At 42.1% G+C, this 12551-nt stretch overlaps 1 protein-coding gene across 4 annotated transcripts in view; it reads right to left on the bottom strand.

Annotated features, from left to right (window-relative positions):
* Positions 1 to 12551, bottom strand: part of SLC1A2 (solute carrier family 1 member 2) — a 168904-nt gene that overhangs the window by 106883 nt on the left and 49470 nt on the right. Inside the window, exon 1 of one of the 4 annotated variants that reach the window (XM_055281932.2) lies at positions 7976 to 9763. The exons of the other annotated variants lie outside the window; for them this stretch is intronic. Within the exon in view, the coding sequence (XP_055137907.1) occupies positions 7976 to 7983 (8 nt within the window). The 5' untranslated portion in view covers positions 7984 to 9763. Of the gene's footprint in view, positions 1 to 7975; positions 9764 to 12551 lie in introns of those variants that run through there. 4 annotated transcript variants of the gene reach the window in all.

Genomic DNA, 12551 nt, shown 5'->3' with positions numbered 1-12551 from the left:
AAAAAGTTGCTAAACTAAGCTGACTGACCAAAAAGGAAAAAAAGTCCATATGACTCAGAGTAAAAACAAAGAACTACTTAATCTATAAGAAACTTTGTTGGCACATTTCCGTCTTCTCACTACTTACATACCATGCCCTGGTTATGAAACTCAACCTTCATCTAGTTCCACTTAGTTTTCCAGCCTGCTTCTGATGCTGAGTGAAGAATGTCAGTGTTGGGAGTGAATTACCTTAACACATCCATGGTCCCTTTCCAGTCCAAGCCACAGCTTTCTGCAGAAGGAAGGTTTAATTACCAAAAGCTCTGTGACGCAGTTAGCACTATTTTTGGCTGGCAGGCGGGGCAGGTTAGCTCTTTATCCATCCCTGCCTTGGCTGAGCCCCAGAGGTCACAGACAGAGAGCATTTTCACCATCCCAGGGCCAAGCCCATCTTTCTAGAAGCCAATCCGATGCTGCCTCCCGAGAAAGCAGTAAGGCCCCAGTTCCCTTCTGCAAAGGAGTGGCACAATTTCTCCTCCTGATATTCTCACCCCTGTCTAGAATTGCAAGCTGTCTCAGGGCATGCTCACTGCACCGAGAGAGCTGCCCTTGTTTTGTAATACACCTTATTGGATACATTTCAGAGGGTTAGGTTGAGATGGTTGGCAGTGAGTTCATGCATGGCTAAACTGCACCATGCAAGAAATCAATGGGAACTCAAGGGATTGGGAATCAAGGAACTGGGGAGGAAAGAGGGGAGATTTGAGCAGGAAGCAAGAGATCCTATCAATGTGGTGGGGAAGCATGTGCCTGGGCAGCAGAGATGGACAATGAAAACTGTCCCAGCAGTGACCACCAGAGACCTCAATATAAAAACAATGACAATAACAGCAATAATCATTTCAAGACCGACTTTGAATTTTGATATCTTACGTCCTTGCTTCTAAGATAGGCTTTTTTTTTTTTTTTAAGATTTAACATTTCTGAAATTGGGATGCATATTATAGTCAATATCAACATTTATCTACTATAGTATGTCTCTTTTTACTTGAAAAACTATTATTACATTGTGAGTGCAATTTACAACTAAGGGTGACTTAGAATGGAGTGAATGTGGCTGTTTAGAAACCTTCTGATAGAGACAGATGGGGTTGGGATGACGTGCTCCTTTTCTTGTCTCTTTGCTCTTAAGGTTTCCACTCCCCTAACTGTTCATACGAATGCACAGAAGCAATGCCTCCACTTCTCTTCTTCACCTAGCAGACTCCTGCTCATCCTTCCAATCTTGAATCAAATGTTGCTTCCTCCAGGAAGCTTTCCTGACCTAGCTGAACAAGTCTAACTCTCCTATTGATCTGTGTGATTGATGGATGTGCATCATCCCCCACTAGACTGTACCCTTCTTGAGCACAGAACTAGAACTTGTTTCCTCACTGCTAAATCACCCATTAAGAGCACAATAGGGTTTTCAATAAATTTTAGTTGCATTAAAATATGCGAGTCTCTAATAGAGAGCTCGAAGACAAATGATTAATTCCCACCTGAGATGATCAAAAGTTTCTTTCAATGATCCTTGGCAAATATCCCTAATAGCAAGGGTGGACATGAGCTAGACCTTCAGAAAAGAAGAAAGTCTTTTCACCTTTCTACCGTCAACAGACCATGTTGATATTTAATTAACTGCATGTTAAATAGTATTTAGGCATTTATTATTATTGTGCTTTTGCCCCACTGGCTCCCAGTGACTCCTTACTCCTATTTCGATTACAAGCCAACGCCTCCTTTGAAAGGATGTTAAGTGAATAAAGAGTATGATCATAGGACTTAGTGCAATATTAATATACATTTAAACTTTAAGGAGGGAGGATTTCAACAGACAGCACAGTTAGAATGGTACCACTGGTTAAAAATCCTATAATCCTGGCAACTACTGAGAACAGTTTCATGCCTAGAAGAGTCCCTAGAAACCCTTGGGTCTGATCACTATACAGACAGAAGGCCAAAACACAAATCTATTACCAAATGACAAAGGTATCCTATTAGTGGCATACTGGGACAAGAGGCCTTCAGATATAAAAAGAAAATCTTAGCTGGGTGCAGTGGCTCCTGTCTGTAATCCCAGGGCTTTTGAAGGCTGAGGAGAGAGGATTGGTTGGGACCAGGGGTTTGAGACCAGCCTGGTCAATATAACAAGACCCCGTCTCTACAAAAAAAATTTTTTTAAAAAATTAGCCAGGCATGATGGTGCACACCTGGAGTCCCCACTACCAGGAAGTCTGAGGAGGAGGAATTACTTGAGCTTAGGAGTTCCAGGCTGCAGTGGGCTTTGATTACACTACTGTACCCCAGACTATGTGACAAAGCAAGACTGTGTTTCTTAAAAATAAATAAATAAATCAAAAATCCTGAAATCAAAGGATCTGTGTTGGCCCACCTCTTCCAACGTTGCTTTTTTGCCCTAACACAGTGGTTCTCAGCCAGGGGCAATTCTGTAATGTCTGGACACATTTTTGGTTGCCACTACTAGAGGAAGAGGTGCTATTAGTAATTAGAAGCCAGGGATGCTGCAAATCATCCCCCAAAACAAAGAATTATTTTGCCCCAAATGCCAATAGGGCCAAGGTCGAGAAACCCTATCCCAACAGATGTCAGGGAGGCAGAAGGAGCCAGCCATGGGCAATTCTTCACACTTTTCACCCCCAACCGCCCCCAACCCTGTCACCCAAGAACACATCTGAGACTTTGCACCACATACTGAAATATGTGCCTACTCTCACGTGGACACAAATAGATACCAGAAGCCTGGCCTAGCCCCAACAGAAACATGACACATCTTCCACGAGCAGCAAAATCTTCCTGAATTTCCTCCGCTCTAATTATACATTTTCCCATATTTTAAGTTTTCTGAAAATGGAATGTGTCTCATAATGAATGTAGTTTCCCTTATCCCAATGCTGTTATAAAATAAATGGAAACTCCTATAAATGACTACATTTATAATCAGAGAAACACGGTAGTTTAAACCATAACGTTTACAAAGAAATACAAAAAACAATACAGCATGATGTAAAAATTTGCTTGGTTTCCAAGGATGAAACACAAGGTTTCAAAGAATTTTTCCCTTGTGGAAGGCCCCTTTGGCCAATGTGAGTTCAAACTCTTCCACCTTGTTGGTAGAGAGACTTAAAGCATTATAGAGTTTACTCTCAGGATGAAAAAAGGCCAAAGGTAAGAGAGTCTGTGAATGAGACCAACCATGGTGAGCTCACTTTCAGAATCTCAGCATCAGAGAGACCTGATTTCCCTCCTTCCAACCCTTCACACCCTCCTCCTGCATCTTCACTCCAATAATCCTCTATGGCTTTTTTTCTGTGTTTTTCCATAATTCACACCATTTCAGATGATTAGCACTTGTAAGTGTACTGGAGCTCACTGGGAAAAAAAGCATCCATGGGTCATGCCTGTTGACTGCCTTGTTTTGCTGCATGTCTGCACAAAACAGCAGGAAGTGGTCAATGCACCAGCTGTAGAGGGAGTGAGGCCAGTTATAGATCCAGTCTTAACATCTTGGCTGGTTGGGTGTGGTAGCTCACACCTGTAATCCCAGCACTTTGGGAGGCCGAGGTAGGCAGATCACATGAGGTCAGGAGTTTGAGACCAGACTGGTCAATATGGTGAAACCCCACCTCTACTAAAAATACAAAAATTAGCTGGGCATAGTGCCATGTGCCTGTAATCCCAGCTACTCGGGAGGCTGAGGCAGGAAAATCACTTGAACGTAGGAGGCAGAGGTTGCAGTGAGCCAAGATCATACCACTGCACTCCAGCCTGGCAACAGAGCAAGACTCCATCTCATCTCAAAAAAAATAAATCTTAGCTGATGGTCTCCTCAAACAAGTTAGGTAACTCTGAGCCTTGGTTTTCTCATATGTAAGGCACAGCAGATGGATAACAACATTGTCCACTACAGAGCTGTTTCTCTTTAGTTACAAACAAAATAATTATGTGAAATACACGGTGCATGGCCAACTGCCCACGAAAGTTGGTGTGGCCTTCTGAGCAGGTTGTAGGATGTCTAGCAGTAATGATTCTAAAGATTCTACAGCTTTGTACTTAGCTACAATTTGAGAGTTCCTGAATGAATTGAATACCATCAAATACACCTAGAGTGGGGGACGCCATGATGTTTTTTTCCAAATTCATCCTCACAAACTTATAATCGACCCATACAATATCCCTAATTGATATTGAACAGTGAAGTTATGGGCAGGTGTTTGTTAGTTCTATAAAATTTCTGGTAATAAGATCCTTGACCTCATTGGTGTCCTGAGATAGTAGAAAGGCTTAGTCAAAAATCTGCTAATGTTCCTGGGCACCTCTGGCCATGCGTTATGGCAGTGCACTTGGTCAGGTGGCTAAGACTCAAGGCAACTCCCAGCACTCCCCTGGAACCCTGGGCAGAAGGCCCTTGGTTGCAATGTGGGCAAAAATGGGGTACATTCCAAGACACCTACTTTTGGTCAAGAATATAATGTATCTTTTCTCTGGGGCAGCAAAATTCAAGGATCCTTCTCAGACATTTGAAATTATTTCTGAGGGTCTAGAATATTCCTTTGCTCTTGTTGTTTAGGCTTGTCTTGAAACAGACTAAGTAGGTGAATGGCATTGACAAATGTAAAATCTCTGACAATTTAGAGAGAATATTAAGAAAAATGGGGAAAATGAGAATAAAAGTAATCCTTATTCTTTCAAATATAAAGTCTTTATGTGAATTTTATTACATAAAAATGTAAAACTAATTTTCTGATAACACATTATTTAAGTATTGTTATTTCAGGCAATAATTAAATTTTTACTCATTTAATTTGCTCATTTTTATGGCAAGCATTGTATCTCTTATTATAAAAAAGTAAGATCTTTTAGGCCAGGCGTGGTGGCTCACGCCTGTAATCCCAGCACGTTGGGAGGTCGAGGCGGGCGGATCACGAGGTCAGGAGATCGAGACCATCCTGGCTAACATGGTGAAACCCCGTCTCTATTAAAACTACAAAAAAAAAAAAAATTAGCTCGGCATGGTGGCACATGCCTGCAATCCCAGCTACTCGGGAGGCTGAGGCAGGAGAATTGCTTGAACCCAGCAGGCGGAGGTTGTAGTGAGCCAAGATCGTGCCACTGCACTCCAGCCTGGGCAACTGAGCGAGACTCCATATCAAAAAAAAAAAAAAAAAAGTAACAGTTTTTAAAAGCAAATTCAAATCAATTAATTTTAGATCTCTATTAAAGGCAGAAAATCTAAATCAATGACTTAAATTAGACAGGAGTGGGGCTTTGTGCAAACAAGTACATTCAGACAACATGGGAGCAGTATTAATCAGGCTTAATCTTTCTCGAAATGGGTAAAAAGCATTATAAATCTGTTTATGTTCACGAACCTGGTAACTTCATTTTGGGAATATGGTGCATGGAACAATCTCTAAGTAAAATAAATGCATTACAAAGATGGTCATTTGCAACACCATTTATAAAATCAGAAAACTGGAAACAATCAAGTCCAATTCCTGCAAAATAGTTGCAAATGACACCACAGCAATAGTGAAGTATAACAGAGCTATTAAAAGATAGAATTCCTTACCCATATTCTCATATGGCAACCTACTGCATGTACATAAAGCTGTGCATAATCAGATCCTATATATTCTCCACACAATATAAAAGTGACCATTAGGGCAACAACCAAGGCTAGAAAAGAACTTAGAATAATCATTTTACAGTATATTAAAATGGTTTAAGTTCTTTTTCTTTAAAAAAGGCGGAAAAGGCAGGGTGCCGTGGCTCATGCCTGTAATCCCAGCACTTTGGGAGGCCAAGGTGTGCAGATCACCAGGTCAAGAGATTGAGACCATCCTGGCCAACATGGTAAAACCCCGTCTCTACCAAAAATACAAAAATTAGCTGGGTGTGGTAGCAGGCAGCTGTAGTCCCGGCTACTTGGGAGCCTAAGGCAGGAGAATCACTTGAACCCGAGAGGCAAAGGTTACAGTGAGCCCAGATTGTGCCACTGCACTCCAGCCTGGCAACAGAGTAAGACTCCATCTAAAAAAAAAAAAAAAAAGCAGGGAGGGAAGCCTAGAAAACAGATATAAAGTACGTGACATGATCTCAAATAGTATTGATGTATGTTATGACTAGAAGAGGAATACAGCATTTCAACAGTGATTATCTCTAGTTGAAGAAATTGCAGGTGATTTTTTCCCTTATGCATACATTTATATGCTTTAATACTTCTCTGCAATGAGCATGTAGAACTTTTATGATCATAATATTAATCACCTTTTTAAAAGCTGAAACTATAAATAAGTGAACTTCAAGGAATTCATTTTAAACAGGAGAAACAGGACAAAATGTGAACAGAATAAGTAATTTATATTATTGTAGCAAGGAAAATTACCAGGTTCTTCACAACTTTGTATCATCCACACTGCCAAGGAAATACAGAAAGCCCTTGCTCGAATCTAATTTTTCCAGACTTTCTCGATGTTTTCTGGTTTCCTGAGTAACTGCTATTTGCAATTTATGTTTCATTTGACTTCTTTATTTGTTTTTATCATCATCTTGGACTTCTGAAAAGAGAAACTAACATGTGAAAGAATAGAGTACTGAATATTGTCCCACTTCTAGTAAACCCTAAAGCTGCACCCAGAACCTAGTGAACACTGAATAATGTGTTGAGAGAATAAATAAGTACTAGCCATTTTTTCCAATAATGGAAAAAAAGAAAGAGAAATTTGAAGGAATAAGTAAATAGCAAGCTGGAGGCTGTGGTCATTGTCACACCCACACTCTATGTTGCAAAAGGAAAGAGAAATACTTAACAAGGACCCAGAGTATAACATGGGACCAAATATCTCATGCATTTAGTACTATTAAAAAATACCTTTTTCACCACGAAAGCCAGACCTGCTAATTTTCCCACCAAATACAGGCAGCAGTGCAACATCGCTGACACTTTTGCTTTAGATCTTTGGAACCAAGACTTCGACAGCAGGGTAAACTGCTTGACAATAAAATCTTAATTAAAGCCACTTGCACTTGCAAGTGGAAATACAGCTATCACACAACACAGAAATGGCAGAGCTGGAATTCATGAATTTTCGTTTGTGTCAATTTCTTCACAGTGATGGCTGAAGACACTAACATTAGAACCTGTAGAAAGAACATGAGGCTGAATGTAGAGGACATATTCATTAAGGACTGCATCACACACTTTTGGGTTCTTCAATTCTTCAAGATGCAATCATGGATGATGATTTTGATTTAAAAAAAAATACAGCTTTTCCAAGTCACCACTCACCTGCTATACTGCAGAGAAAAAGCTGTCAGCTGCTTTAAAGTTTTCCTAGCCAGTGTTTTGACCTCAAAGACATCAAAAACTGTCCCATTGACTGCTGTCATTTGGCTCGGGAGCCCAAGGTCACTGTTTGTTTGGATGTTGTGTAATCATGAGAGTAAAGTCATCGTCAGTATCGTGTAATTAATATATTATTTAAGCAGTCATTTAAAGGGGAATAATTTGATGTGGAAAGATAAAAATAACTCTGGTTCTTCCATTAATTCATTAATTCATTCAACCTACCAAGTACTTGTCTCACTGCCAGGCACTGGCATGCCGAGACCTGTGCATTTTATTCAGCATCCTAAGACGTTCCAGAAACCAATTGTTTTTCCTGAAAATCAGATTATATTTCCCAACTCTTACTCCTTTCTCTGAGCCTCAGTGTTCCTAAGGAAGATCTCACAGGAGCGAACTCACATTATTTCAGCCCCTAGGAAAAGCAAGTGTCTTTGCCAAATACCAAAATAGGCTCTCATGGGTGTCTTATAATAACCTATTTTTCTGCCTTTTCATTTCTCCTCCCTCTCCAGGAATGCAAACTGATTCCTCTCTTCTCATCACCCCTCACAATCCACCCTTATCCCATCCAAGATTTCTGACCTGACCATTCTCTCGGCTCCAGGAACGTGCTGGTCACGTAGTGCTGGAGTGAGCTCTGTCTTCCATCATAGTGTCCTGCTATACCACAGAGGAAAAGCTGTCAGGGGCTTTAAAGTTTACCTACCCAGTGTTCTGATGACAAAGACGTCACAAACTGTCCTACTGACTCTTGTCATTTGGTTCGAGAGCCCAAGGTCACTGTTTGTTTGGACGTTGTGTAATTATTGGAGTTAAAGACATCATCAGTGTCATCTTTGGCCTTTGATGTCCCTTTTGTCTCCTTAGGCAAGAACCATGGCTGTTTCCTTCCCATGTTTTGTGAATTTCTACTTGGTTATCTCAGGAGCCTGCAGGTAAGCCCCTAAGCCTGTCAGTAGCTCTGACACCAGATGACCTTCCCTGGGTACCTACCTTCACTTCTCTAACACCACCCTTCCAACCCCAGTGACCATTAACCATTTCTTCCCTAGAAGACTTGCTCTTTGACATTTAACCCTGACCGAGTAAAGTCATTAGTCTTTAACTTCTAAATCCCAATGTAGAAGAAACTAGCTCATTTTAAGGCCCAGAGAAGTCCCAGCTTCTGATCTTTTCTTGATGCTTAAATTCTAAATGTTCCATAGCTTAATTTACTCCTGGATTTTGTGGAAGGACGGCTCTTTGTTTTCTAATTAAATGTAAAATCAAAGGTCAACCTGTTGTTTTGAGGTAGGTTTGGACTCTAATCTCCATGTCACCTTCCATGGCTTCCATAAATCATAGCACCATTTCTCAGATGTGCTTCTCAGAACACTAATCACCTAAAATGTTCCTGCATTTATTTTATTTATTTATTTATTTATTTATTTATTTATTTATTTATTTATTTTAGGAAGAGTCTCATTCTGTTGCCCACGCTGGAGTACAGTGGTACAATCTCGGCCCACTGCAACCTCCACCTCCTGGGCTCAAGCGATTTTCCTGTCTCAGCCTCCTGAGTAGCTGGGACTACAGGAGCCCACCAGCATGCCCAACTAATTTTTGTATTTTTAGTAGAGATGGGGTTTCACCATGTTGGCCAGGGTGGTCTCAAACTCCTGACCTCAAGTGATTCACCTGCCTCAGCCTCGCAAAATGCTGAGATTATAGGCATGAGCCACCATGCCTCGCCTGCTCCTGCATTTTGAGGTGATGGGGGTCAAATCAGATTTGACAGAGCTGCCCTCTTTTGGAGGCTAAGAATGTACATTAGTTTATTAAAGGCTCTGAATTTCTGCAGTGAAGAAACATTCAACTTTGCTTAACCAAGCCATACCCAAAGTTACCCAGAACATGTTTACTTTTTGTTTGTTTTATTTTTCTTACGAACAACTATATAGATGTATGGATTTATTGATCCAAGGAACATACTCTGAAGCAATAGTCTTCTATATGAAGATCAAGCTCCCTAACATAGCATACAAGGCCCTCTATGTCCAGGCTGGCCTCGCCTCACTTCTGGAGAAGGCCTTTGTTACTCGTTCCTCCTTTTTGCTTCCCCCACCCCTCGTCAGGATCAAAATCTCCCATATCACGGCAATCCTTTAGGTTAAGAAGAGGGGACAAATGGGTGAGAACACAGAGGACTCTGAGCCTAAGCTACAGAGTTGGATTTAGTCTTATGGTAGAAAGGAATAAAGGCTTTTGTCGGCTGGGTACGCTGGCTCATGCCTGTAATCTCAGCACTTTGGGAGGCTGAGGCAGGAGGACTCCTTGAGCCCAGGAGTTCAAGACCACCCTGGACAACGTGGCAAAACCAAGTCTTCTACAAAAATACAAAAATTAGCTGGGCATGGTGATGCCTGCCTGCAGTCTCAGCTACTCCAGGGGCTGAAGTGGAGGATCACTTGAGCCTGGGAGGTTGAGGCTGCAGTGAGCCATGGTCACACCACTGCACTCCAGCCTGGGTGACAGACACAGTGAGACCCTGTCTCAAAAATAAATAAATAAAGATTTTTGTCATCATATTGGTAGGATCCAGGCTGCTATATAGAATTATTAATCTGACCAGAGGTTAGCACAGAGAATGGAGCTTCAGTTCTCAACTGGGATAGGCGATGGTGGAGATCGGGCCAGGGGACAATCCAAACTACCATCTACCCCAGACAGCAGATGCCCAAGATGTTTTGCAGGTGGCCTGATGCAGAGCTCTACTCTGCACAATCCCCACAGGTGTCTGGATCGTCTAGACACACTCCTCACCATATCTGTGGCTCTTTCATAGCTGTCTCTGGCCCCTCTCTGGGCCATTTCAATCCCAATCTGAAATTTTCACAGGAGATGTAACATCTGAGAAAGGACTATTCTTCAGTTGGTTCCTAACAGCAGCCATAGATAAATATGTTAAAATAAAGAGTCCCGTGGCCTGCAGTGGACATCTTTCAGAGCTCCACCTGAGATTCCAATCCTACTTTCAACACTCATGAGCTGTGTGGCCTTGGACAGATTACCTAACACCTGTGAACCTCAAATACTTCATTCATACAACAGATGATAATAATAATAACTATTCACAGGACTGTAGTGAAAATTAATTCCGTCAATACATGTGAAAGTGCCTGGAATGTGGCATGCAACACATGGTAACTATTATGATTATCCTTACTATGTTGTATTTGTTCATTCCACAAAAATTTCTTAGGCAAAACAACCATTGACTTTATGAGCCTTAAATGGCCTTTGAGCAACTTTGCTTTTGAGAGTTGCCATGGGAATCCATGGCAAATCCACAGCAAACTGGATTTTCAGGTCTCATGTCTTAGCAGCCTGACTACATCCAACTTCTAGTTGCAGCATCTACTCCCCCTTTTGGTGACATTGATCACTTTAGGACAATGATACTAGCTAATCTTCACTGAAGACTTACTATGTGCCAGCCACATTCTAAGTGCTTCACATTTGGCTTGTTTGAATCTTTCAAAAACCTGATGAGGTAGCACTACTATTATTCCTATTGGGGACAAGAAGAAGACGCAGAGAGGTTGTGCAACTTGCTGAAGTTCACAAAGCAGGTCAGTGGCAGACCCTTAGAGTTGGACTCCTGAGCCAATGCATGTTACTATTGCACACCCTGCTTCTCACTGGAGAGGCTTACTTTCTCTCTAGAGAAGGGGAGATGTGCAGCATGAATGTCATAAAGGATGGGAAGTGGAGAAGCCAGGGGTGGTTGCAGGTGAGGTTCCGAAAGCAAAACTATCTTTTGGGTGTTGTGTAGAGAAAATAACCAGTTAATCAATTAGTCGGCCGCAGCCTGAGCAGCATTAACATTCTGCCCCAGACGACAATTTTGGGGTTGCTCCAGACCGTGGATATCTGAGTAGGAGGCAGACAGCAGGCTGTTGCCTGGCAGTGGGGAAGGAAGGGTGGACGGCCTGGAGCTTGGGACACAGCTCAAGTTGCTACAGATGCCTCTTTTCGGTTGCCAAAGGTTTTATAACTTACAAAATAGGGAGCTCATCAGAGGATTTCAAATCTCATTTGGGATACAGGACCAGAGAATGCCTTCAGATCCCTCCAGGCTGTGGAATTCCAGGATGCAAGTTCCCCCAGGGACATCTCTAACACATCTGGCTTGGTCTCAAAATGACAGAGGAACTAGCACTTAGAGCACTTTCTGTCAGCCAGCTGCTTTATACTGAGTTCTTCCAGCAACTCTCTGCACGGAATTATTATTATCTCCATCTTCTTGATGAGGCAAAGAGAGAGAAAATAACTTGCTCCCGGACACGTGGCTAACAAGGTCTGGAGCTAGGACCTGAGCCAAAGAAAGAAGGAAAAAAATGATATCTGGGTGTAGCACTTGGTACTCAATAGGTGTTTTGAACAGGAGGGGCATCATACGTTTTCCTCACTGATTGGTTCTCATTCAAGCATCTACAAAGGACCAAGACATGCAGGTGCACAAGGCAGGCTAGGTCTATGCCTGCACTGAGTGGTATTTCCTGTTCCACCAAAGATAAGAGCTTAGCAGGTGGCAGGGGCACGGGCAGAAGCAGGATGACCCTCAGACCCAGGGACCCTGCATTGTTTTCCATTGCTGCCATCCCATGCACAGAGGCTGGATTGAAAAGCAGCTCTTGGAACACAGTCTGCTCGCTCTGACACTAAGAACACCATATGTGTCCCTGCCACAAAGGGAGAGAAGACACTCCCTGCTGTTCTGGAGGTGGTGTCCAGGAGGCTGGCAAGCAGCCTCTTGGCATTTTATTTCAATAGCTGAGGGTGGGGGCTGTGGGGAGAGTTAAGCAATGGAAAGTTTTCCTTTGTGCTGCCCTCACAAGGCATTTCTGGAAAGGGTCAGTTTGGGGTGATTCATCATCTACCCATGCAGACTCACACTGAGAAGCCAGCTCAGATACTGTGATTAAAAATACATTTCTTCTCACCTACCTTCTCATTAATATTCTGTAAGTGTACTAAGGGGCCTCAGTCAATAGTAAGAAAAGTTCATTTACCCAATAGTAGCTACACTGGCTCTAATCATTTGGTGAATGCAACTATCTACCTAAAGACTTGATTTTCTTTTCAAAGAGCTATGGTAAAACGCCAAGCACTAAAC

Source organism: Symphalangus syndactylus, chromosome 6 (assembly GCF_028878055.3).
Source record: "Symphalangus syndactylus isolate Jambi chromosome 6, NHGRI_mSymSyn1-v2.1_pri, whole genome shotgun sequence".
In the NCBI taxonomy this organism is placed as follows: Eukaryota; Metazoa; Chordata; class Mammalia; order Primates; family Hylobatidae; genus Symphalangus; species Symphalangus syndactylus.
The sequence above is the reverse complement of the archived record's forward strand: the minus strand, read 5'-3'. Positions and strand labels throughout refer to the sequence as shown.